The sequence below is a fragment of the Oncorhynchus masou genome, chromosome 9, assembly GCF_036934945.1.
Source record: "Oncorhynchus masou masou isolate Uvic2021 chromosome 9, UVic_Omas_1.1, whole genome shotgun sequence".
In the NCBI taxonomy this organism is placed as follows: domain Eukaryota; kingdom Metazoa; phylum Chordata; class Actinopteri; order Salmoniformes; family Salmonidae; genus Oncorhynchus; species Oncorhynchus masou.
Window position 1 is genome coordinate 29,348,451 of NC_088220.1, and position 27,587 is coordinate 29,376,037.

Consider the following 27,587-nt stretch of genomic DNA (forward strand, 5'->3'; position numbering starts at 1 on the left):
CCCCCATGACTGACTAGAGCAGCTATGGACTTACGATGTAGTAGCCATATATTTTCCAGACTACAATACCTTAATTTAAGAAAATCTTCAGACTAAGACGGGTCAAGTCCACTTCAGTAGTGATGCACCTGGGATGCTGAATACCTGCATTTGAAGCAGAAATGGTTGACATTTACATTAAGTACACTTTATCCAGAGACACATACTTGCCGTGTTGTACAAGTGTGGATATGTTTTTTCAGGCCTGTGTCCCAACCACATCACATTAACCTCACCCAATATGTAGCTACTAAAATATGGGACATAAATTGCACACCATTAACAATTTTATTAAAAAAGTATTACAATAAAACCCATTAAAAAGCAAACATTGACTGTACAAAGCTGTTTCACATGGTACAGGTATAAATATTGAAGCCCCACACAGTGATGCAGTGCCAATCCAAACTTTTGCTTGGGACAGATACACATTTTTATGTCTAAAAATGCCAGTGTTGTCAGGAAGATGTTGGAATGGCTTCAAACTTGTATGAAACAAATGTCTTTCAATCTGCTGTTGATAACATGAAATATCAATGGGGACGCTGAATACTTCATTACAAAATTGGGAAGAAAATAAGGCACCGTTCTCCAAAATCTTCACGCAGAACTCCACATGTGATTTTTAAAAAAATGGACCTGCAAATTACACACAACCAGAAACAAATGGCTTCCAAAACTGAGTTTACCCCCCCCAACTCAATACAGATACATGGAGAAAAGCATGTCTACACAGGAATTAACTAAAGGATATCCAAAAGTGGTTTCTGTACTGTAGTCCAGGATGAGGATTGTGCTCTAACAGACATGCATAGTGGAGGATAATCCAGTATACTTATAAATGACTGGTAGCACCACTTCCATAGGAAATTCAATTTGACTTTGTACACAATACAAAAAAATTGCAGGAGGGAGGTGTTAATGGTTGCTTGGTTCCAATACAAACCATTTTATCCATGTTTAGCATTTCCACAGGTACGGAATCACTTTTTATGAGTGGGAGATTAATAACAATGAGCTATCCCTTTGGCAGCATACTACTGCTGTATAGGGGCAATTTTAATTTCATATAATTAATCCAAAGCGGTTTACAGTTAAAATCCATTCTGTATGGGGTCCCTGCCCTATAAATCAGGTGTTGGAAATCATTTTGCCCCGGGGCCAGATGGACTTTGCAAAGTCCGGAGGGCCATACAAAAAAATTGTTATTAGAATTGGCTGCTTGTTTGACTATGACTAAATTAACTAGTGGGAGGAGAAAATATCAGATCATATTTTGTTTCTAATTGTCAATGAATCTTTCATAAATTATTAGTTTCAAGGATTTATACTACATGCTGTTACCTTGGAAACACCTTTTCCCCCGAATAAAACCCATTCATGATGTTTATACAAACATCACATTTCAAATAGATTACTTATTATGCAAACATTGTCCAAACATAACCTGCATATTATATTTACGTATACAAAACCACTTTCAAAATGTTACTGGGCCAAATAGAAAAGTGAGGATATTTAGCATGATATGTGTGAGGTGTGCTTGTAGGATTCATCCCTTTCAGAGGGAAATTGTCTATAGCCTGCTTTTAGGAAGCAGAAGCTTCATGACATGGGCAGGGCCATGATATGTCATGGGCAGGGCCATGATATGTGATGGACCAATCTGGCAGTCACGCTGTGGAGAGCTCCACCCCACTGTCACATACTCCACTGTCCTCCCATCCGTCCAGCTTCAGATCACACACACGGTCTGAGACACCCAGCAACACAAAGAGAGAGCGATAAGGGGGATTAAGAGCAGGGGACTTCTTATCCAAGATTATTCTATTGAAATCACATAAGGTATGATGGCTGTTGTTTTTGAGCTTACCTAAGAGTTTTGGGGTGCTTTGGGGGGCTGGTGGAGCCTGTTCTGTTTCACGCAGTGCCCTCTCCAGTACTGTCAAAGCAGAGCAGTTCCCTACAGTCCTGAGTCCCTCCAAAAGGTCCTTGACCTTTCCTCCAGACACCTACAGACGGTGGCATAGAAGTGTAACATATCAAGTTGTCACGTGCACAACTACAGTTACATGCCTTTCTTGCAAGAGCTTATCCCAACAATGGAGTAATCAATATCAGTAGTACTAAAAAATAAAGTACAACAAACGAGAAATAGAGAGCAAGAAAGTAAGTATGGTATATACAGGGCCAGTTCCAACACCAATGAAATACATATATATAGGTAGATATGTATAGGGGTAAGGTGACTAGGCATCAGGATATATGACAGACAGATTAACAGCAGTGTAAGTTATGATTGTGAGTGTGTAGAGGCAGTATAAATGTGTGTGTGAGAAAATGGATAGTGTGCGTGTGTTGGTGTGTCAGTGTGCGTGAATGTGAGTGTGTAGAGTCCTGTGAGTGTGTAAAAATTAAAATAAAAGGGTCAACTCAGATAGTCCATGTAGCCACTTTTAACTATGTAGCAGTTTTATGGCTTGGGGATAGAAGCTGTTCAGAAGCCTGTTAGTGTCAGACTTCATGCACCGGTACCGCTTGCCGTGCAGAAGCAGAGAGAACATTATGGCTTGGGTGGCTGGATTCTAACGATTTTCTGGGCCTTCGTTTCACACTGCCTGATACCGAGGTCCTGTAGGGCAGGGAGCTGAGTCCCAGTGATGTACTGGGCTGTCCGCTGTATCACAACAGGCCGAGATTTAGAGTCCCATAAGGCAGCGCACAATTAGCCCAGTGTTGTTAGGGTTTGGCCGGGGTAGGCCGTCATTGTAAGTAAGAATTTGTCCTTAACTGACTTGCCTAATTAAATAAAAGGTTAAATAAATACAAAAGATTTTTCAAAGATTTGGACACCGAGGAACTTGAAGCTCTCGACCGGCTCAACTGCAGCCTTGTCGATGTGGATGGGGGGGTGCTCACAGCCAGTTTCCTGTAGTCCCCGATCAGCTCCTTGGTCTTACTGACGTTGAGGGAGAGGTTGTTGTCCCGGCCCCACAGATCACTGATCTCCTCCCTGTAAAGCTGTCTCATCGTCGCCGGTGATCAGACCTACCACCGTCGTGTCATCAGCAAACTCGATGATAGAGTTGGAGTTGTGCGTGGTCACCCAGTCGTGGATGAACAGGGAGTACAGGAGGGGACTAAGCACCACCCCTGTGGAGCCCCCATGTTGAGGGTCAGTGTGGCAGAGGTGATGTTGCCTACCCTCACCACCCACAAGGGTGGTGGTTTAAAATGCTAGTAAAACTAAGTGCATGCTCTTCAACCAATTGCTGCCAGCACCCTCCCGACTAGCATCACTACTCTGGACAGTTCTGACTTAGAATATGTGGACAATTACAAATACCTAGGTGTCTGGCTAGACTGTAAACTCTCCTTCCAGACTCACATTAAGCATTGCCAATTCAAAATTAAATCTAGAATCGGCTTCCTATTTCGCAACAAAGCATCCTTCACTCACGCTGCCAAGCATACCCTCGTAAAACGGACTATCCTACCGATCCTCGACTTCGGCGATGTCATTTACAAAATAGCCTCCAACACTCTACTCAGCAAACTGGATGTAGCCTATCACAGTGCCATCCATTTTGTCACAAAAGCCCCATTTACTACCCACCACTGTGACCTGTATGCTCTCGTTGGCCAAACCCACTGGCTCCAGGTCATCTATAAGTCTCTGCTAGGTAAAGCCCCATCTTATCTCAGCTCACTGGTCACCATTGCAACACCCACCCGTAGCACGCGCTCCAGCAGGTATATTTCACTGGTCATCCCCAAAGCCAAGTCTTCTTTTGGCTGCCTTTCCTTACAGTTCTCTGCTGCCAATGACTGGAACGAACTGCAAAAATCACTGAAGCTGGAGTCTTATATCTCCCTCTCTAACTAAGCATCAGCTGTCAGAGCAGCTTACCGATCACTGTACCTGTACACAGGCCATCTGTAAATAGCACACCCAACTACCTCATCCCCATATTATTACTTACCCTCTTGCTCTTTTGCACCCCAGTATCTCTACCTGCACATCATCTGCACATCCATCACTCCAGAGTTAATGCTAGATTGTAATTATTTAAATTTATTGCCTTACCTCTTTATTCTTCTACATTTGCACACATTGTGCATAGACTTTTATATTGTGTTATTGACTGTATGTTTGTTTGTGTGTAACTCGGTGTTATTGTTTTTGTCGCACTGCTTTGCTTTATCTTGGCCAGGTCGCAGTTGTAAATGGGAACTTGTTCTCAACTGGCCTACCTGCTTAAATAACGGTGAAATAAATCAAAATAAAAGGAAGTCCAGGATCCAGCTGCAGAGGAAGGTGCTCAGTCCCAGGGTTCTAAGCTTGGTGATGAGCTTAGATGGGACTATGGTGTTGAATGCTGAAGTGTAGTGTATGAAAAGCATTTCCACATAGGTATTCCTCTTGTTTAGGTGGGTGAGGGCAGTGTGGAATGGAATTGAGGTCTCCTGAGACGTGGGGAATAAAGGTGGGGTCAAGGAGAGGTAGGACATGACCATGAATATGCCTGCCAGCTGCTGGAATAAGTGTTGACCGGATTAAAGATCACGTCAGCCTCGGAGAGCGAGATCACCTCGTCCCCTGGCTCGGTGGGGGCCCTGACGCACGTCATCATTCAGCAATTGAGTCAAAATTCAATCAAAGTGTTGAAAAAAGTCCCCAAGTTTCCATGAGAACATATTCATTCACTTTCTGTTCTGATTTTAATTTAAGGTGGGAGAAATCTGACCAAGAAAGAGGACAGACTATGAAAGTGAAATTTCAATCTTACAATGGCTGTGTGACTCACAAGCCCTATATTTCCCCCTCATGTCTTTGCTTTAGGTTGGGATAGTGGGTGTGTACCTCGTAGCTGTCCAGCAGCGTGCTTGCGGGGGAGGAGCTGAGTCTGAAGGCACTGTTGAGGATGCCCAGGCCCAGTATGTGTGCCAGCATCTCCCAGCCATCCTCCGGGCACTCCAGAGCCTGGCATAGTGCCCGCTTTGTGTCTGAGCCCAGGCTCTGCATGTCACCTACAGAAATATGACATTGTTGTACTCCACAATGGACAAGAACCAAGATGAGACAGCAGGAGAACCCCATGGCTTAAGCTGTAGAGATTACAATGAAGGGGCTTGTTTAAACTGAAGTGCGTGAGCCAACCTTGAGGGGGGACGAAGACGAAGGCGTTGGTCTCGGGCTTGTACTCTTTTCCATTCAAGATTTCCAACACCTAGAAGCACAAGGAAGAGAGAGAATATTTAGCGAACGTTCCAGTTGATCAAAGGTCAATTCTCAAAAATGCTTTCAACTCTTGAATTCACACATCAGTAGTTTCAAACAGTCATAAAATTACTTTCATAGTAAAAAAACGTAAGTGTGAGAAAGGACTGTAGCAATATTAGTCACCTGAGTGACATGTGACCATAGAAGAACATTGAGGTTAATGACAAACACACGGAACCCACCTCAGGAGTGGCAGCCATGTTGAGAGGAGTTGTCCCTGGGATGTAGCCTTCGTCCTCCTCTTCCTCATCCACACAGCAGTCATGCTCTCTGAAGAACAGGGGCTCAAAGTTTTCTTTGTGAGGATCGGCACCTAGACAAGAAAAGATTGATAAAGTCCTTTCTGTCTTTGAGCTAGGACTATATTATAAAAAGGGGCAGTTACAGAGCAAACATCAAGACGGTCATCAAATTGAGACATTTGCACAAAGGGGACAGTTTGAAGGTAGTCCCACCTGCAGCCATGAGGAGAGCGGTCAGCTTGACAGAGCCCCGCCCTGTGGCTGTATGGAGAGGGCTGGAACCGTTGTAGGTGCAGCAGTCCACATCAGCATTCCCCTAGGGAGAAAGAGAACACTGTCAACACACACATCTTACGCCCACGACCATCACAAGGACAGGGCTACTTGGGTTGTGTTAGTTTGACTATACTGAACATACTCTAGGTCTCCCATCCAGGTATTGACCAGCCCCAACTCTGCTTAGTCTCAAGATGCCAGCAGAAAGATGCAGGGTGGTAGGTATGGATGTAAGCAAGGCTTCTACAATATATACCTCCAGTAGCAGGCAGCCTGCCAGGGAGACGTTGTCCAGCTCAGTGGCCAGATGGAGCGCCGTGCGGCCGCAGCTCCTCTCCTGGACCTCCACACTGCCCCCATTCACCAGGAGGTCCCTGAGGGAACACAGGCTGTTGGCAAGCACAGCCAGGTGGAGGGAGCACAGTCCTGGAGGATAAAATCAATGTCATACTCCAGTGGACTCTTCACAATGTACTGTGTCTGTGTGTCAGTGTGTGTGGTACCTGCTGTGTTGGGGAGGTCCACTAGTTCCACTATCTCTCTGTGTCTCAGTAGAAATCCCACCATACCTCCCTCCTTCTGCTGGGCGGCCAGGTGGAGAGCTGTGTTTCCGTGGCGATCACACAGAGTGACATCAGCCCCAGCCAATAAGAGGGCCTCAGCTGCCGCCTTCTGCTGTGTTATCACCGCTATGTGCAAAGGAGTCTGGTATAGAGGGATAAATACAGGGTTCTGATTTTACTACCTCAGATCACTACAGAATTCTATTTATTTATTTGACCTTTATTTAATTAGGCAAGTCAGTTAAGAACAAATTCTTGTCCGTGTGTGTTTGTTACCTGGTAGAGGTTGTTTCTCATGTTAAGGACCTCCTCTCCAGGCAGGGCAGAGAGGACCTGGGCTAGACTCCTGACTGCGTCTGTCTGGCTGTGGATCACCCCCAGATGGAGACCACTGGAGAAACAGAGGACAGGCACAGATTGGCTTGTGCTACTGGAGAAATTATGCCACATTTCAGGGCTATATATCCTATTGGCATCAATGCAGATGGACACAAAATGGAGGCAAATGAATGCAGATAGAAAAGTTTGAAAAAGGCAGGGACGGTTATATTTCCATTAAAAGTAGGTCTGAAGTGATGGGTGACGGGACGTACGTGTCACCGTTCTGGTCCTGAGCAGACATGAGCTGGCGCTGTGGAGCCAGCAGGTAGCTGACGTCACCAGTGACGGCGTACTGGAAGAGGGCTTCAGCCTGCCTCTCAGCCACATCCACCAGCCTGGCCACCAGCACACACTCTGTACACAAATATAAAAACACTGTCATTGACTGGATACACAACACCCTGGCTTCCAACACACACCCTGCAGTGGTCTGCACCCTGAGGCACTGACTCACTCCGGCTAATCACTTTACAAATGTCTCGGTTGACCTCACCTCCAGTCCTGTCCCCTGGTCCGAGCTCCACACCGGCCCCGCTCTCCTCACTCGTCTCCCCAGCAGAGGCATCCTCTGACTTGGCTCGTACCCCCACCACTGCCCCTGAGGCCGGGTCATCATCCATGTCACTGTCATCACCACTGTCCTCCGCTCTGCCTTGTGGAGCTGTGTTGATAGGGAACATGGGTTGAGCTTCATTCATATCCTGAACTGAAACAGAATTGATCTCTAAACCCTGGAAAACAGACAGACACACTCACCATGTTTAATTCCTGCCCCGCCACCACTCATGCCAGGGGAAAAGCCAGAGTTGTAGCTGGTGCCATAATTATTATAGGTGGAATAGCCCTGGAAGAAACCTAAAATATAATCAAAAGTTGTTATGTTAGCCTAAATAGACAAAGCTTTTGAAATGGTAATTCATCTTGTGTTTAGGACTTTTATGAGACATTACCCATTTGAAGTTGACATGGCTTGTCTCGTTCACCTTAAATCACATTTTAATACATTTATTCATTTTTGTAAAAATTTATGACATAAGAAACATGTTCGTTGTACCTCCTCCTCCACCTGTAGCGGGACCCCCCCCTGGTCCCCGGTACAGGCCCCCTGCTCCACCGTGGCCGCTGTAGTCCTGGAAGTTAGGCAGGGTCTTCTGTCTCTTCCTCTGCACTTCTTCCTTATCTGAGGATAAAGACCAGGGGCAAGACGAGCATATTGACTTGACAGAATAATGGGTTATGTTCAATTTGAAGAATGGCACAAACTACAGTGGGTTACACTGGTTGGCCAGCATGCACAAGGGGTCTCCAGAAAGTGGTCTGGGGGTGTTTCAGACCGGCTCACCTATGATCTGCGGATGGTAGGTGAAGGGCTTGGGCTCGCTCGTCTCATTGTCCGATTTACGCTTCAGCTGCACAAACACCGAGGTGGGTTTCTGGAGGTTCAGGTCTCTGTATTTGGGGGTCTTGAAAACAATGGCAAACTGTGGAGGGAGAAGAGGGTGGAGATTTTACTCATGGTTAGGTTATAGTACTGTTACAGGGGAGGAAATGGACTTCATCGGCAACTTCTGTGTCACTGACCTGTCGGTGGACATCGGTGGGGGAGAAGTCCCCAAAGGCCTCCCATGTCAGCCCTGTCTCGTCATCCTCATAGAAGCGCACCTGGATGTCATCTGTCGCGACAGAGGGAAGATACACTGTCACAACTCCACCTTCAAACTAGGAGTAAAGTAATAAACTGCCGATGTGAAAGATATTGGAGGATAATACAAGTTCACTAGAAAAAAAAAAACACTTCTTCATTATCCAAACCAACAAGTATGTGCATAAAGCCTTCAAGTGTTGCAAGGTATCTTTCACGTGTCATCGGTCATGGAACAAAAAGGAAATGTCAACATCTTTCCAAGGAAACCAGGAAATGGTGCCCCACATCTCCAGACAGGAGTATTTGAATATCTCAGAGAAATGTTTTGACTGCACTGTACACTTCCTCGACAAGGAAACTCCGGTCTTAGGAAAGCTACTGTGTGCGCAGGCATCTGTTCCAACCCAACACTAATACACCTATTTCAAAGAATCATTGAAAATCGTGGTCTTCAGTATGGATTGTTTGAATCAAGTGTGTTAGTGCTGGGCTGGAAGAAAAGCCTGTAGGTCAGGAATAGGAGATCACTGATTGAGTCTCAGTGAGGTAGAATTACTGGAGACTGGAGATGAGGCTCTTTGTTTGGAAGTCAAACAGCAGAGCCCAACAGAGACTTGAACATCTGTCCCAAGAGAGGATCTTTCATTCCAGGGTTGTTGACGTTCTGCCAACCGACCAATGCAGATTTTTAAAAAGGAAAACATAGCGAGAAGGACAATAGGCCACTACAACTCTCTTCCTCTTACCACATTTGCATAACAGATGGGGAATTCCCTGAGGTTGGAAAAGCAGGCCGGAGGACTTCCTTCATGAGTAGTACAGTGTGATAAATGATGATGTCACAGAGACATGTACCGGGTTGATTTTAAGAGCCAGCTAGATAACGCTTCAGACAACACGTTGACAGTTAGATCTTCATGATAAAGTTGTCTTGATAAATCACACTTCGGAGAATAGATGGTACAACCATGGCGCCTGCATCTTACACCGGTTTCACACTATCGTGATGACCCAAATGGTACCGGCTCGGATATTTTCCTTTCCAGTAACTATGGTGGATGCGTAACCATGCCAGCGCAGTACAGCTCAGCTCAAGGTTGACTCGGCTGTGGAGTGTGAAAAAGGAACTAGTATACCTTTCTGAACCTTGTCACAGAGCAGGTAGACCTCCTCTCCTCCCGTCACACAGCCAGCTGTTCGGTCCATCCGCACTATCTTCAGGTTAGATGCATTTGGAGCTTCTGCAGACAGGACAAGGGAATAGAGAGATGGTCAAAAGGGTCAACTCAGATCTTCTGTTTCGTGCAAGCAGAATAACATTTATTTATTGACAGCTAATATGTAACAAAGAAAAGGTATTCTTTGTGGTGCATCATCCCTATTTGATGGCCTGCAAATCCTTGAAATTGCCCTTTGTTATCAAATTTCAAACCACCATTTTGTTTGTTTCTCTTCAAAATCTTTTCTAATTTCAAGAAACCCCAGACACCCCAAATGTAAAGAAGAAAGGACGTGACATCCACAAACTGTGTGGATGCTTTCACGCAGTAAAGGGCTGGCATCATGAAATGAAAAGTGGATGCCTAGTTTCAGCCTTGGAGAGGAAGCAGAGTGACAAATGTGATGTAGAGGAAGATAAACGCACAGAGCTACGCAAATGAAACCAGGGCACACAGATATGGTTTAATTTCAATACAGCTGTATAACTCTGAATAAAAACGTGAATTCAGTGATACACTGCATAAAGGCACGAGAGCGGTTCTATTCATTTGTCTATTCATTTCAGTCCCTCCCGGGGTTTCATTAAGCTGAGGCACTTGGTCTTATAGCTACTGGGTTGCATGTAGCCTGGTATGGTGTGTTTCTATGGTGAGGTGAGGGACCTTTGTCATAAGATGGACTTAGAGAAGGGTAATAGACCACCCTTCACTGGTAATGTAAAGAATAAACAACGGTGGACAACAGAGACTTCTTATTGGGTCATGGCTAGCTAGTTAGCTAGCTAGTCATTGTTCTGTTGGGGTCAGAGTGCACTGGAAAGCGCAGCACAAACGGCCGAGTGGCTGTGGCTGTTAGTGACTTACTGCTGTCGAAGATGGGGTCTGATATGACGGGGTCCAGTCTACGGGAGAAGCCCCCGTCACTGTCTGGGAGGAAGGCTGTGAACATGAGGCGCACCACGCTCAAGTCCATCTCTTTAGCCTGGTAGGACGCTGCGCTGCTGATCAGATTTCTCTGGTGATCTGAACACACACACACTCAAAGGTTGAATGAAGCAGGCAACACATAAGTTCACATACAGTTCCTTCAGTAAGTATAAACACCCCTTGACTTTTTCTACATTTTTTTGTTACAAAGTAGGGTTGAAATGGATGCCAACAATGTACACAAAATACTCTGTAATGTCAAAGTGGAAGGATTTATTTATTTTTTAAACAAATAAAAAATAAGACACTAAGATATCTTGATTAGATAAGTATTCACACCACTGGGTCAATACAGGTTAGAAACCCCTTTGAAAGTGATTACAGCAGAGAGTCTTTCTGGGTAAGTCTCAAAAAGCTTTCCACACCTGGATTGTGCAACATTTGCCCATTATTATTTTAAAAATTCTTCAAGCTCTGTCAAGTTGTTTGTTGATCATTGCTAGACAGACATCTTCAGGTATTGCCATTGATTTTCAAGCAGATAAGTCAAAACTGTAACTTGGCCACTCAGGAACATTCAATGTCGTCTTAGTAAGTAACTGTAGATTTGGCTTTGTGTTTTAGGTTAGTGAAAAACTCCCCAGTCCTTGCCGATGACAAGCATACCCATAACATCATGCAGCCACCACCATGTTTGGAAATATGAAGAGTGGTATTCATTGATGTGTTGTGTTGGATTTGCCCAAAATATAACACTTTGTATTCAGGACAAAAAGTTGAATTCCTTTGCCACATTTTTTACAGTATTACTTTAGTGCCTTGTTGCAAACAGGATGCATGTTTTGGAATATTTGTTTTATTCTGTATAGGCTTACTTCTTTTCACTGTCATTTAGGTTAGTATTTTGGAGTAACTACAATGATCCATCCTCAGTTTTCTATCACAGCCTGTAACTGTTTTAAAGTCACCTTTGGCCTCAGTGAAATCCCTGAACGGTTTCCTTGCTCTCCAGCAACTGAGTTAGGAAGGGAGCCTGTATCTTTGTAGTGACGAGATGTATTGATACACCATCCAAAGCCTAATTAACAGCTTCACCATGCGCAAAGGGATATTCAGTGTCAGCTTTTTAATTTATTTAATTTATTATTATTTTACCAATGTCCATCTTTGTGATAACTTCCCTGGTCTTTGTGGTTGAATCTGTGCTTCAAATTCACTACTCGACTGAGGGACCTTACAGATAATGATATGTGTGGGGTACAGAGATGGGGTAGTCACAAAAAAAATGTTGCACACAGAGTCCATGCAACTTATTATGTGATTTGTTAAGCAACTATTTTAGGCTTGCCATAACAAAGAGGTTATATACTTTTAACTCAAGACATTACAGCTTTTCATTTTGAATTAATGTGTAAACATTTCTAAAATCACAATTCCAATGACATTATAGGGTGTGGATCAGTGACACAAAAATCACAATCGAATGAATTTTATATTCAGGCTGTCACACAACTAAATGTGTAAAAAGTCAGGGGGTGTGAATACTTTCTGAAAGCACTGTATGCAAAACCAAAAATATTCTTTGTGCTCTGCAGAAATATAGTCATTCAGTCCATCGTCTTAAAGGTGACTGACCAGTGAGCTCTCGGGGGATGCGGAACTCTCCCTGGAAGTCATCCATCTCGGGATGGATGACGATACCGGAGTTGTAGCCCATCCTGTAGGCCTCAGACATACGGTCCTCCAGTGTCTTACTCACGTTCTTCTTGGTCACATGGAGGATGCCCAAGTTGGGGAAACTGTCACATGGAGATATTGATTTATATATGGTAAGTTTTTAACCCTGTACGCTTGTGGAAATAGGCCTATATGGATACCACCAAATTGAAATGTTTCTAATAGAAGAACTATGAAAAAGCATATTCATGACCATGGAAGCAATTGAAAGAGAACAATTTGGAGATTATGGGGAAAATATTAGACCAAAGGTGAGGACACAACAGTTCACCTAACAAGACAAAATCAACAGTGTAATGTTTGGATTCAATGTGCATTTTACATTTACTGTACTTTTCACAGCATTTGTCAATGATTACAAGGATTTGAGGGGGCTAACTGGTGTCTCTAAACTGTGCACAAGGAAAGAGCCTTCAACTATAAGGTGCTTTTTTCCTTTATTTTTTTGCTCTCCAAGCTTTGCCATTGAGGAACTGAAGCGAGCACACTTGTAGTTTTTTATTTGGAACACAGTCGTGTCCCCACCATCACAAAATTACTGTTGTTGTTTACGCAATCCAAAAACATTCCATTATAAAAATCACAATTTGGGTCAGGTGGCCATCATTTGAAAGCATATTATATTGCCAACATGGCTAGCTAAATTATAAAATAGGATCTTACAGTGTTAGGCTTTCAAAAGGCATGTTAATTTATTTATTTATTATTTTTTTTTCACCTTTATTTAACCAGGTAGGCTAGTTGAGAACAAGTTCTCATTTGCAACTGCGACCTGGCCAAGATAAAGCATAGCAGTGTGAACAGACAACACAGAGTTACACATGGAGTAAACAATAAACAAGTCAATAACACAGTAGAAAAAAAGGGTCTATATACATTGTGTGCAAAAGCATGAGGAGGTAGGCAAATAATTACAATTTTGCAGATTAACACTGGAGTGATAAATGATCAGATGGTCATGTACAGGTAGAGATACTGGTGTGCAAAATAAATAAACAGTATGGGGATGAGGTAGGTATAATTGGATGGGCTATTTACCGATAAGACTATGTACAGCTGCAGCGATCGGTTAGCTGCTCAGATAGCAGATGTTTGAAGTTGGTGAGGGAGATAAAAGTCTCCAACTTCAGCGATTTCTGCAATTGGTTCCAGTCACAGGCAGCAGAAAACTGGAACGAAAGGCGGCCAAATGAGGTGTTGGCTTTAGGGATGATCAGTGAGATACACCTGCTGGAGCGCGTGCTACGGGTGGGTGTTGCCACCGTGACCAGTGAACTGAGATAAGGCGGGGCTTTACCTAGCATGGACTTGTAGATGACCTGGAACCAGTGGGTCTTGCGACGAATATGGAGTGAGGGCCAGCCGACTAGAGCATACAAGTCGCAGTGGTGGGTGGTATAAGGTGCTTTAGTGACAAAACGGATGGCACTGTGATAAACTGCATCCAGTTTGCTGAGTAGAGTGTCGGAAGCTATTTTGTAGATGACGTCGCCGAAGTCGAGGATCGGTAGGATAGTCAGTTTTACTAGGGTAAGTTTGGCGGCATGAGTGAAGGAGGCTTTGTTGCGGAATAGAAAGCCGATTCTGGATTTGATTTTCGATTGGAGATGTTTGATATGAGTCTGGAAGGAGAGTTTACAGTCAAGCCAGACACCTAGGTACTTATAGATGTCCACATATTCTAGGTCGGAACCATCCAGGGTGGTGATACTAGTCAGGCGTGCAGGTAGCGAACGGTTGAAAAGCATACATTTGGTTTTACTAGCGTTTAAGAGCAGTTGGAGGCCACGGAAGGAGTGTTGTATGGCATTGAAGCTTGTTTGGAGGTGAGATAGCACAGTGTCCAATGACGGGCCGGAAGTATATAGAATGGTGTCGTCTGCGTAGAGGTGGATCAGGGAATTGCCTGCAGCAAGAGCAACATCATTGATATATACAGAGAAAAGAGTCGGCCCGAGAATTGAACCCTGTGGCACCCCCATAGAGGACCGGACAGCATGCCCTCCGATTTGACACACTGCACTCTGTCTGCAAAGTAGTTGGTGAACCAGGCAAGGCAGTCATCAGAGAAACCAAGGCTACTGAGTCTGCCGATAAGAATATGGTGATTGACAGAGTCGAAAGCCTTGGCAAGGTTGATGAAGACGGCTGCACAGTACTGTCTTTTATCGATGGCCGTTATGATATCTTTTAGTACCTTGAGCGTGGCTGAGGTGCACCCATGACCGGCTCGGAAACCCGATTGCACAGCGGAGAAGGTACGGTGTGATTCGAGATGGTCAGTGACCTGTTTGTTGTCTTGGCTTTCGAAGACCTTAGATAGGCAGGGCAGGATGGATATAGGTCTGTAACAGTTTGGGTCCAGGGTGTCTCCCCCTTTGAAGAGGGGGATGACTGCGGCAGCTTTCCAATCCTTGGGGATCTCAGACGATATGAAAGAGAGGTTGAACAGGCTGGTAATAGGGGTTGCGACAATGGCGGCGGATAGTTTCAGAAATAGAGGGTCCAGATTGTCAAGCCCAGCTGATTTGTACGGGTCCAGGTTTTGCAGTTCTTTCAGAACATCTGCTATCTGGATTTGGGTAAAGGAGAACCTGGAGAGGCTTGGGCGAGTAGCTGCGGGGGGAGGCGGATCTGTTGGCCGAGGTTGGAGTAGCCAGGCGGAAGGCATGGCCAGCCGTTGAGAAATGCTTGTTGAAGTTTTCGATAATCATGGATTTATCAGTGGTGACCGTGTTACCTAGCCTCAGTGCAGTGGGCAGCTGGGAGGAGGTGCTCTTGTTCTCCATGGACTTCACAGTGTCCCAGAACTTTTTGGAGTTGGGGCTACAGGATGCAAATTTCTGCCTGAAGAAACTGGCCTTAGCTTTCCTGACTGACTGAGTGTATTGGTTCCTGACTCCCCTGAACAGTTGCATATCACGGGGACTATTCGATGCTATTGCAGTCCGCCACAGGATGTTTTTGTGCTGGGTGAGGGCAGCCAGGTCTGGAGTGAACCAAGGGCTATATCTGTTCTTAGTTCTGCATTTTTTGAACGGAGCGTGCTTATCTAAAATGGTGAGGAAGTTAATTTTAAGAATAACCAGGCATCCTCAACTGACGGGATGAGGTCAATGTCCTTCCAGGATACCCGGGCCAGGTCGATTAGAAAGGCCTGCTCACAGAAGTGTTTTAGGGAGCTTTTGACATTGATGAGGGATGGTCGTTTGACTACGGCTCCGTAGCGGATACAGGCAATGAGGCAGTGATCGCTGAGATCCTGGTTGAAGACGGCGGAGGTGTATTTGGAGGGCCAGTTGGTCAGGATGACGTCTATGAGGGTGCCCTTGTTTAGAGATTTAGGGTTGTATCTGGTGGGTTCCTTGATGATTTGTGTGAGATTGATGGCATCTAGCTTAGATTGTAGGACTGCCGGGGTGTTAAGCATATCCCAGTTTAGGTCACCTAACAGAACAAACTCTGAAGCTAGATGGGGGGCGATCTGTTTGGGTATGGACCTGGAAAGTATGACATTACTTTGCAGGCTCTCTCTGCAGTAGACTGCAACTCCTCCCCCCTTGGCAGTTCTATCTTGACGAAAAATGTTATAGTTGGGTATGGAAATCTCAGAATTTTTGGTGGCCTTCCTGAGCCAGGATTCAGACACGGCAAGGACATCAGGGTTAGCAGTGTGCTAAAGCAGTGAGTAAAACAAACTTAGGAAGGAGGCTTCTGATGTTGACATGCATGAAACCAAGGCTTTTTCGATCACAGAAGTCAACAAATGAGGGTGCCTGGGGACATGCAGGGCCTGGGTTTACCTCCACATCACCCGCGGAACAGAGGAGGAGTAGTATGAGGGTGCGGCTAAAGGCTATCAAACCTGGTCGCCTAGAGCGGTGGGGACAGAGAATAAAAGGGGCAGATTTCTGGGCGTGGTAGAATATATTCAGGGCATAATGCGCAGACAGAGGTATGGTGGGGTGCGGGTACAGCGGAGGTAAGCCCAGGCATTGGGTGATGATGAAAGAGGTTGCATCTCTGGACATTTCAAGAACATTGCAACTTTGGTGAGCATAGAAAGGACAAGACAAACATAGGCTCGTTCTCTTCAGGACAACCCAGGCTATAACGCATGTAATCTTTCTAAATGTGGATGAAATATCATTATAAACCGTGATACTGTAAATGGCATGACTTTTCTTGATTTAAAGCATTTCCCTCAGTCAGACAACAAATGTGCAAAAGTTGCCCAATTTGCGGGAGGGACGGGGGCATCTTCTTGTCACGCGCGGTGTTCAAGTTTATAACGACTGCCAGTCAAAAGCTCTGACATCATGTATAGCATGTTACTGTACAGCCACTGCATTCTAATTTAGGCGCTTACCAATGACAAAATCTGCCATTTCAAATAGAGGTCGACCGATTATGATTTTTCAATACCGATACCGATTATTGGAGGACCTAAAAAGCCGAAACCGATTAAATCGGCCAATTTTTAATTTGTATTTTATTTGAAATGACAATTACAACAATACTGAATGAACACTTATTTTAACTTAATATAATACATCATTAAATTCAATTTAGCCTCAAATAAATAATGAAACATGTTCAATTTGGTTTAAATAATGCAAAAACAAAGTGTTGGAGAAGAAAGTAAAAGTGCAATATGTGCTATGTAAGAAAGCTAATGTTTAAGTTCCTTGCTCAGAACATGAGAACATATGAAAGCTGGTGGTTCCTTTTAACATGAGTCTTCAATATTCCCAGGTAAGAAGTTTTAGGTTGTCGTTATTATTGTAATTATAGGACAAATTTCCTTCTATACCATTTGTATTTCATTATCCTTTGACTATTGGATGTTCTTATAGGCACTTTAGTATTGCCAGTGTAACAGTATAGCTTCCTTCCCTCTCCTCGCTCCTCCGTGTGCTCGAACCAGGAACAACGTCAACAGCAACCCTCGAAGCAGCGTTACCCGTGCAGAGCAAGGGAAACAACCACAGGCTCAGAGAGAGTGACGTTTGAAACGCTATTAGCGCACGCTAACTAGCTGGCCATTTCACTTCGGTTACACCAGCCTCATCTCGGGAGTTGATAGGCTTGAAGTCATAAACAGCGCAATGCCTGACGACCCACAACGAAGAGCTGCTGGCAAAACGCCCGAAAGTGCTGTTTGAATGAATGTTTACGCACCTGCTTTTGCCTACCACCGCTGAGTCAGATACTTAGATACTTGTATGCTCAGTCAGATTATATGCCACGCTGGACACGCTAGATAATATCTAGTAATATCATCAACCATGTGTAGTTAACTAGTGATTATGATTGATTGATTGTTTTTTACAGATAAGTTTAATGCTAGCTAGCAACTAACCTTGGCTTACTGCATTCACGTAACAGGCAGTCTCCTTGTGGAGTGCAACAAGAGAGGCAGGTCGTTATTGCGTTGGACTAGTTAACTGTAAGATTGTATCCACCAAGCTGACAAGGTGAAAATCTGTCGTTCTGCCCCTGAACGAGGCAGTTCCTACCCACCGTTCCTAGGCCGTCATTGAAAATAAGAATGTGTTCTTAACTGACTTGCCTAGTTAAATAAAGATTAAATAAAGGTGTTAAAAAATTTAAAAATATATTTTTTAAATCGTCAAAAATCGGTGTCCAAAAATACAGATTTCTGATTGTTATGAAAACTTGAAATCGGCCCCAATTAATCGGCCATTCCGATTAATCGGTCGACCTCTAATTTCAACCTATATACAGGGTGATACAGGCTGTTAATGGGAAGGGCTACGTAAACATGCAAGATATAACACCACAACAATGTACGTTCAGGTTAGATGGGGAAACCCTAAGTCAGAAATCTCATCACTACATCTCAAAGGAAGGGCCGATAATCATCTTATAAAAAGTCCTGACATGTCTGCAATGTTGTCAATAAGTAAGCATATTAAAACCTGTTGAATGCACAAGTAAGCTAGCTGGTGTGTGTGTCAGCTAGAGAGAGAATGGTGGAAACAAACACCTGATGCTGGAGTCTTTTGGCTGTAGGTCTGCGATGCAGATGCCCTTGTCACACTGCTTGCCCACCAGACTGTGGGCATGGAGGTGGGCATCTTTAGAGTTGGTCACCAGCTGTACCACCACACGTGCCAACCCCTGATAGTTAAAGATCTGCAAAGAGGGAGACAAACACTTTTTAGACCAGATATTAGAACTACAGCCCCGGGAGTCAGACTGATAGTGACTCACTCACTCATTCATACATACATACATACAAGCATTGAAAAAAACAGTTGAATATGCCAGTCCAAATGGTAAACAATATCTGAGTGATGAATCGACCAAATTAAAACATGAAGGAAAGAAAGGATGGATGAAAACAGTGTTCCACATGGCTCAAGTTGACACTCAGGGTTAGGGTAGGTTGGGAACCTGTCTTCGCACACTTTTTAAATAAGTGACCAGAGTTATTTTTTATTAAACAACAGTGAAAGGTCTTGTTTTCAGTTCCTTTTAACAAGAGTCTTCAATATTCCCAGGTAAGAAGTTTTAGGTTGTCGTTATTATTGTAATTATAAGACTATTTTCCTTCTATACCATTTGTATTTCATTAACCTTTGACTATTGGATGTTCTTATAGGCACTTTAGTATTGCCAGTGTAACAGTATAGCTTCTGTCCCTCTCCTCCCTGGGCTCGAACCAGCAACACAACGACAACAGCCACCATCGAAGCAGCGTTACCCATGCAGAGCAAGGGAAACAACCACAGGCTCAGAGCGAGTGACGTTTGAAACGCTATTAGCGCGCGCTAACTAGCTGGCCATTTCACTTCGGTTACACCAGCCTCATCTCGGGAGTTGATAGACGAAGTCATAAACAGCGCAATGCTTGACGCACAACCAAGAACAGCTGGCAAAACGCACAATAGTGCTGTTTGAATTAATGTTTACACGCCTGCTTTTGCCTACCACCGCTGAGTCAGATACTTAGATACTTGTATGCTCAGGCATACAACTGAACGAGGCAGTTAACCCACCGTTCCTAGGCCGTCATTGAAAATAAGAATGTGTTCTTAACTGACTTGCCAAGTTAAATAAAAGGTATAAAAAATATATATTTTTAAATCGGCGCCCAAAAATACCGATTTCTGATTGTTATGAAAACTTGAAATCGGCCTTAATTAATCGGTCATTCAGATTAATCGGTCGACCTCTACACCCAATCCAAAACGCCTCGGCATACCCGTCATGGAAAACCCCTCAGCAAATTGGTTAATAAGCATTACTTGGCACAAAAGGTCCCATAAAAATCTATTTTGTATTTTCCCAAATTCTGTTTTAAGATTTTATTTTCGTGGTTTGTGATTTTTTTCAGTTTTTTTCAGTTACTGCTGAAGCACATGTCATGACAGAGTTAGCAAAACAATCCGCACCCAATTGATAGAAATAATCCTGGATTAACATTTAATTGAGAATGTTTTTGGGGAAAGTCTTGTCTACCCACAAGACGGTTATCATTATCGTCGCTAACTGGCTACATACAGATTGGTAGACAAACGCGCAACCAAACAGACAGAGGGGGGCAATACTGCTGAAATTAATTGGCAGATGGTTTAAAAAGCCAAATTTCACACTAACCGTGGCTAACCAGGGGTGGGATAATGTCAATGTGGCTTTGATTGGATAGTAGCCAATGATAGCGTGAGCTTTGTTTGACATTTTGCGATGGAACATGTGAAAAAAATGCATGTATTTCAGAATTGATTTGCGAGCTACTCGTAGGTGGGCTGTGAACTACTGGTAGCTCTACCTGTTGGGAGAACCCTGCCGTAGACGAATGTCACTGAACTTGGCCTTCACTTCGCCTCTTTCTGGTTCCCCGAGACAAAATTAGCCTACATACAAAACCAACCCAGTTCCTAGAAACAGCACGTGTTGTTAGACGCAGTAGCCAGCGGGTGAACCTGAAGAACACATTTAGAATTTGCCTAGGCCTATGTAGAAAAGTCTCTAGTCTGCACTTGAACTCAAATGTCTCTTTCCTCAACCCTGTCCCTAACCACAGCATATACTACTGTTCAAAAGTTTGTGGTCACTTAGAAATGTCCTTGTTTTTTAAAAGAAAAACAATTTTTTTGTCCATTAAAATAACATCAAATTGATCAGAAATACAGTGTAGACATTGTTAGTGTTGTAAATGACTATTGTAGCTGGAAACGGCAGATTTTTTTAATGGAATATCTACATAGGCCCATTATTAGCAACCATCAATCTTGTTTTCCAATAGCTAATCCAAGTTTATCATTTTAAAAGGCTAATTGATCATTAGAAAACCCTTTTGCAATTATGTTAGCACAACTGAAAACTGTTGTTCTGATTAAAGAATCAATAAAACTGGCCTTCTTCAGACTTGTTGAGTATCTGGAGCACAACCATTTGTGGTTATGGACTTTCTTCTGAAACTAGTCAGTTTATTCTTGTTCTGAGAAATTAAGGCTATTCCATGCAAGAAATTGCCAAGAAACTGAAGATCTCGTACAATGCTGTGTCCTACTCACTTCACAGAACAGCGCAAACTAGCTCTAATCAGAAAAGAAAGAGGAGTGGGAGGCCCCAGTGCACAACTGAGCAAGAGGACAAGCACATTAGAGTGTCTAGTTTGGGAAACTGACAGCTTCATTAAATAGTACCCGTAAAACACCAGTCTCAACATCAACAGTGAAGAGGCAACTCTGGGATGCTGGCCTTCTAGGCTTAGTTCATCAGTCCAGTGTCTGTGTTTTTTTTTGCCCATCTTAATCTTCTTTTTATTGGCCAGTCTGAGATATGGCTTTTTCTTTGCAACTCTGCCTAGAAGGCCAGCATCCCAGAGTCGCCTCGTTACTGTTAACGCTGAGACTGGTGTTTAAAAGGCTAATTGATCATTATAGGACATTTCTAAGTCACCCCAAACTTTTGAAATGTAGAGTACATATAAGGTTATCTAGAATATAAGGACTAGAACTCCTCCCTTGGTTACCTATTTGGGTTATAGCCAGACTGCTATGCGCTCGCCTGTTTACATAGCATGGTAGTGTGTTTTTTTGTGTAAGGAAATACAATTTAGAAAAATCTAAAATGTACTCTCAGGGTTATTGGCTCTTAGCCTGTGCATCTAGTTAATTCATAACGACTTAATGACTAAATTACTGAAATGTAATGGCTGGCTGAGTGAGGCTCAGTTAGGAGCTGCAGTGTGATGGTCACTGAGTTGTGTGTATCATGTGGTTATTCAGACACTTTCTCTACGGGGAAAATTAGTCTCTCTTGCATCAACAAAACACACGCATACAATCACACGCAACAAGCATTCAAAATGGTTGAAAATGCCAGTCCAAATGGTAAACAATATCTGAGTGATGAATCGACCAAATGAAAACATGAAGGAAAGGATGGATGAAAACAGTGTTCCACATGGCTCAAGTTGACACTCAGGGTTAGGGTAGGTTGGGAACCTCAGTCTTTGCACACTTCTTCATACGCCACCAGATCTATTTTCAAACAACGGTAAAAGGTCAAGTTCAAATAAAGATTCCCAGCCAATCCAAAACTCCTCGGTTTACCCGTCACGGGGAACCCCTCAGCTTACCCGTCACCAATTCTTCACAGAAAAGAGAATGTGCATTTCTCTTCAGTGATCAGATATGTATTTCATGCAGTTGAATCACTTTCTATGACACACAGACCAACGTCTCAGAGTTCTGTTCTGACTAAAAGGAAGCTGACATAGATAGTCTTGATCTAACACTAGAATGTAAACAACATTCTTGATCTGTCAAAGGCTGATAACATTAATTCAATACAGCAACAATGACACATCAAATAAATGATTAACACTGGGAGTGACTTATGTATGCTATGAGCTTATGGATATCAACATATGTAATGGACACAGGGGGAGGTAAAGGTATGCCATCTAACCACTTCAAAATCTTACACATGCTTCCTGGTCAAAATTAATACCACACTGTAGACCAGGGTTTCCAAACTCAGTCCTGGGCCCCCTCACCCCAACCCCTCAGGTGCACATTTTGGCTTTTGCCTTAGCAACTACAGAGATGATTCAAATAATGAAAGTTTGATGAGGAGTTGGTTATTTGAATCAACGGTGTAGTGCTAGGGAGAAAAACAAAACGTGTACCGGGGGGGGGGCGGGGGGGGCAGGACCGAGTTTGGGAAACCCTGCTGTAGACGAATGCCACTGAACTAGGCCTTCACTTCGCCTCTTTCTGGTTCCCCGAGACAAAATTGGCCTACATACAAAACCAACCCAGTTCCTAAAAACAGCCTGTGTTGTTAGGTGCAATAGCCAGAGGGTGAGACTGAAAACACATTTGAAGTTGTCTACCTAGAAAACAATCTCTAGCCTGCTCTTGCGCTCAAATGTATTTTTTTCTCAACCCAGTCTATAGCCACAGCATATACATATCCGGCTTTCTAGAATATAAGGACAAGAAAATAACTCCTCCTTGGTTACCTATTTGGGTTATCTTACAAGGTGAAAAGTGAGGATGCAGTGAGAATGCTATTTTGTTGTCCTTGTCTTGCAGATCAGATTCAATTTAAATTGCCCCTCCAGGGATGGATGCAAGCACTGACTTGTGGAGAACTCAGACATTCTGTACTGTCGCCGCATATGAAACATTTGATCTCAATCCCAAAGGCTAGAGTATAGAGTCATATTAAGCTTTAGCTTCACCGTCCATATAAATACATAGGGGAGCATGTATGTGGCACAGAAACAGAACTCATATATCAATGCACTGTGTGTCTTCTTTGTACAGATGCACAACATAGGCAGTGGGCTACATGTGCCTGCACAACCTCTAGAACAGGTTTGAGAGACAATACTTTCTTCGCTCTGAGACAGTCGTTTCATGTCTGAGTCTGTCTGAGATCGTGGGGGCGAGCTGAAAATACTGTTTCCTGTCGGAGACGCCACTCAACAGTTCCTAGTAATTACCCCTATGACACAGGAGGAAAATCCCAAAAGGCTTGAAACAAAGTAAATGGCAGGTCAGATTTATATACCTGTTTTCAAACACCTCATTTTCAAAAATGTGCTCTCAGGGTTATTGGCTCTTAGCCTGTGCAGCTAGTTCATTCATAACGACTTAATGACTAAATTACTGAATCGTAAGGTCTTGACTGGCTGGCTGACTGGCTGAGTGACAGGCTCAGTTAGGAGTTTGAGTGTTACTGTCACAAAGGTTCAAATCTATTTTTTTAAAAGCACTCTATGCAAATGAGAGGTTGGAGAAAGTGACAACACCTACTCCTACTACTTGAAGAAAATATGTGGAGACACGAGAAGAGGGGATTTCCCAGAGTTTATTCTGAACATAGTTCAAATTGTCTAAGATAAATTCATATTTGTGGTGTGTGAGTGAGACTGGATATATTTGCATGCCATGAATGGATTTCTGTCAGGGTGGGCCTGTAAATGTTAGTTTGAAATACAAGCGGAACTTATCATAACTTTTTCCGTTTATGCATGAAAAAAACTATTAAATCTCAAACACATAAATTCCTAGGAATCGCAAGCAGAATTCCTACTTCTGCTTGTTCAGTTGGAGGATCAAAGGAAGGGGGCCTCTCGAGTGGCGCAGGAACTACATCGCAGTGCTAGCTACGTTACTACAGATCCTGGCTCGATCCCTGGCTGTGTCGCATCCAGCCGTGACCGGGAGCCCATGAGGCAGCGCGCAATTGGCCGGTTGGGTTGTCTAGAAACTCCTGTGGCGGGCCAGGCGCAATGCACGCTGACACGGTCGCCAGGTGGACGGTGTTTCCTCCGATACGTTGGTGGGCTAAGCAAGCATTGCGAGCTAAGCAAGCATTGTGTCAAGAAGCAGTGTGGCTGGTTGTGTTTCGGAGGACGCACAGCTCTCGACCTTAGCCTCTCCTGAGTCTGTAAGGGAGTTGCAGCAATGGAAAAAGACTAACTACCAATTGGATACCATGAAATTTGGGAGAAAAAGGGGTAAAAAACATGATAATAAAGGATGGAAGGAAGGAGTGAAGGACAGACAGCAGGCAATAAGAGAACAGAACGAAGAAAGTAAAGGAGGGAGAAGGCAAATAACTAAGGAAAGAAAGAAGGATGGAAAGCATGAAGGAAGAAAGGAAGGAAATTATGACATAAGGAAGGACATGTTGGTGGATCTTACCCTGATATTGGGATAGGACTTTCTGTTCTTCTCACTAGAGGCCCCTGGTAGCCCGCCGTGAGAAGGTCCCTCACAGCCATAACGAAACCTGAAGCCCCGCTAGAATAGACATAGAATACCTTTAATGACACTCAACTGAACACTTTTCAATACCACTTTGAAATGTGATTAAATTCGATTTTGGAATCTAGCTTGTTTACGTAGCCTGTGGTGTAACTGAAAGAAGGAGCACAATGACGAAAAGGGTTACCTGTTTAGGCTGTTCAATGATTTGGAGGTTGGGCCCATCTGTTGTAACTAACAAATAAACAATGGTTTACGTTAGTTTTACAGCAGGACTGGCCAACCCTCCTCCTGGAGAGCTTCTGTACTGGGTGTGCATACAGGCTTTTGTTCCAGCCCTGCTCTAACAAAGCCGATTTTGTGAACTAATGAGCTGCCAGTGAGGACATTGACTAGCGGAATCAGGTGTTAGAGTGGCGCTGGAACAAAATCCTGCACAGCCAGTCGCCTTGCTCTCCAGGACCTTCCCTCTACTAAACAAGCATATTACTTTTCCCCAGGTGCTGTGGTAGAGGATGTATTTAAAGTCAGATAAGAAGCAACACTGACAAAGGGTGTGAACCTTTTAGGAATGGGGGCCAGGGCTATCGTCCGTGTCAACAAAACATCTTCTGCTCTCTGTCTCAGAACATCTTCCTCCTCAAACAACTTAGCTGAGCGAGCTTCTTCCCCTTCCTGCCTAATGTAGGGCCCGCTGCCTAAGCCACATCCTCCCACTGACATAACCTCAATCAAGAACCTCATCTGCCAAATGATGTTCGGCTTCAGATCTCTATAGAACAGACAACCTTCATCCAGATGTTACATTTTCCTTCAGCTCTAAGAATGGAGCATTGCACTGTCACAAGATGTCTTAATCCATACTTGTACGATTAATGAAGTAGCTTATAGGGTATGTCCATTCATCTAGACTGCTCTTGAATATGCCAGTTCTGGGTACAGAGATGGATATCCCCCAAGAACGTAGTAATAAAATAGATGTATTTTATATAGCTCTTTTCATTACAAACAACAATCTCAATGTCGCTTTGAACACAAAAACAACTGTAGAGATCTTGCTGTTCACAGTTGATCGTCTTTTGCAGCTTCATATGTCTGGGCAGTTCAAAAAGGCAGACAGCAGCAATACCTTGAACCTTATTTGCCCATTCCCACAACCACTCTTGCATAAACATCCACTACTAGTCTCACTTAAACCTTGGTTTTAAAACAGCCCTCTTGAGACCAAAGGAGAAGTGAAAGCACAGAGAAGGAGAAGTACACTTTATGTCTACATTACAACTCTGCAATATCATGACATCATGAAACTGAGTTCAGAAAAACAACTTTTTCCATAAAAGAACAGAGGTGGCAAGGAAGAGCTTACTCTCTACAGTGAAAGTACTCTCCAATTTTAGGCTTTCATTAAATTACATCTTTAGTTAGGCCCATTTCATCTCTATTTGGGTATAAAGGCCTAAACATGGGGCATATCTGAAGGGGACAGATGGGTGCAGGTAATCAATATAGCTCATAATGGGTTTAGAAAGGGGGTCATGACTTCTTACCTGTCCGGAGTGAGTTGGAGTGTGACATGGGAGGGAAATTCAGGGGATCCCATAGTGGATCTATGTCAAAGTTGTACTACAAGAAAAGATAAGAGAGAATCTAATTTCAATGACAAATGTAGAAATGTATGACTAATATCTATGAAAGAGACACTGGCAAACCTATGTCAGATGAGACATCTTTAGCCACCGTGTTAACCTCTCCTTTAATATGGGCTGTTGTTCTGATGTGCTATGTTTATAGGGAAATCGATTTCTTCTTAAAACTCAGTGACAAAAGATAAAGCCTACAATGCATATATGACAAATACAGAGATTCAGTGTCGACATTGCGTGGACATGAAACACCTAGCTTACCGGTTGGTGAGGTAGATAAGGCTCCTCTTCTGCCATTGTGTCTGAGAGAGAAGACAAAGACCTTGAGAAAAGTAATGGCTTATAAAGCAATAGTGCCCATATGGATATTACATACAGTTATATCAAATTACTTACCGGAATTAAAGATATCATTGATTTCCTGCATCTGACCCAATCTCAAATGTGGCCTGATTAAACAGTTATCGTTACATTTGGATTTGCTACTGGTAATGCTCTGTGCATAAACCACTTAGCTAACTAGCCAGTTCAGGTTTAATAGCTAACTAAAACAAGTGTCAAGATAAGAGAGGGTGTTGCTTTAGCTAATTTAAGTACATTTTCCAATAGCCCCATAATGACTAAATAAAGAAGAGCAAACTGGCTTTATTGGCTTTACTTAGCTAACTAGCTAACTACTTCATTGTTTGATTGTGGCTAGCAAACATGCTAGTCGATTATACTATTTTAGTTGGCTAGCATACATGCTAACTGGCTAATAAAGAGGAAGTGGACAAGGCTAGCTACCTAACTGACTTGGTAGCAAAGTTATACCAGCTAACGGTAGCTAAGCTAACTATCAATATACTTTTTAACTTAGTTACTCATTTAATTGAAACATTGTAGCCAATGCTTACCTTCGGTCACAAATGTGATTCCTACATCAACATGAAAGTCCAAGGCAATGGCAGTCCCAATCCAATCAGTTGAGTCGAGTTTTGCACATTATTGCGCCATGCTTGCGACCTGAACTCATTTGACCTAATCAAACATGGACAGTATCTATGGTAAATTGTTCATATTACACACAACTAAATATGTCAGTACTAGCTAACAAAGGACATCGACTTATACAGTTGTTCAGACACTTGACTTCCCCACTAGAAATTCCACTGCGGTCAAGTGAGCCGACACTCGCAAATCGCAGCTAAGCCATCTGCGTTTGACTTTACTCCTGAATTTTTTGATGCGCGAATACACAACACTTTAGGGTATCACGTGTTTTCTGAAACTGAGTAGGATGCACTTTCATGCACAGATGGAGACGATAGCTACAAATCATTCCAAGCAAACTGTTTGAAGCACACGTATTTAATCTTCCATAATCAAAA

The 27,587-nt window shown here is 43.4% G+C and overlaps 1 protein-coding gene across 1 annotated transcript; it reads right to left on the reverse strand.

Moving 5' to 3' along the window:
- Positions 1–313: 313 nt before the first annotated feature.
- Positions 314–27,422, reverse strand: LOC135545799 (nuclear factor NF-kappa-B p105 subunit-like). The gene is made up of 24 exons (XM_064973690.1): positions 27,114–27,422; positions 26,479–26,519; positions 26,122–26,197; positions 24,762–24,808; positions 24,512–24,610; positions 18,325–18,473; positions 12,213–12,376; positions 10,515–10,673; positions 9,567–9,671; positions 8,367–8,458; positions 8,128–8,266; positions 7,840–7,965; positions 7,542–7,640; positions 7,279–7,446; positions 6,998–7,139; positions 6,681–6,795; positions 6,345–6,546; positions 6,098–6,267; positions 5,779–5,881; positions 5,506–5,636; positions 5,201–5,270; positions 4,904–5,070; positions 1,913–2,051; positions 314–1,792 (listed from the first exon to the last, which is right to left on the reverse strand). The coding sequence occupies exons 2-24, from the start codon at positions 26,512–26,514 to the stop codon at positions 1,713–1,715; spliced, it is 2,778 nt and encodes a 925-aa protein (XP_064829762.1). The 5' UTR covers positions 26,515–26,519; positions 27,114–27,422; the 3' UTR covers positions 314–1,712.
- Between the last annotated feature and the right edge of the window lie 165 nt (positions 27,423–27,587).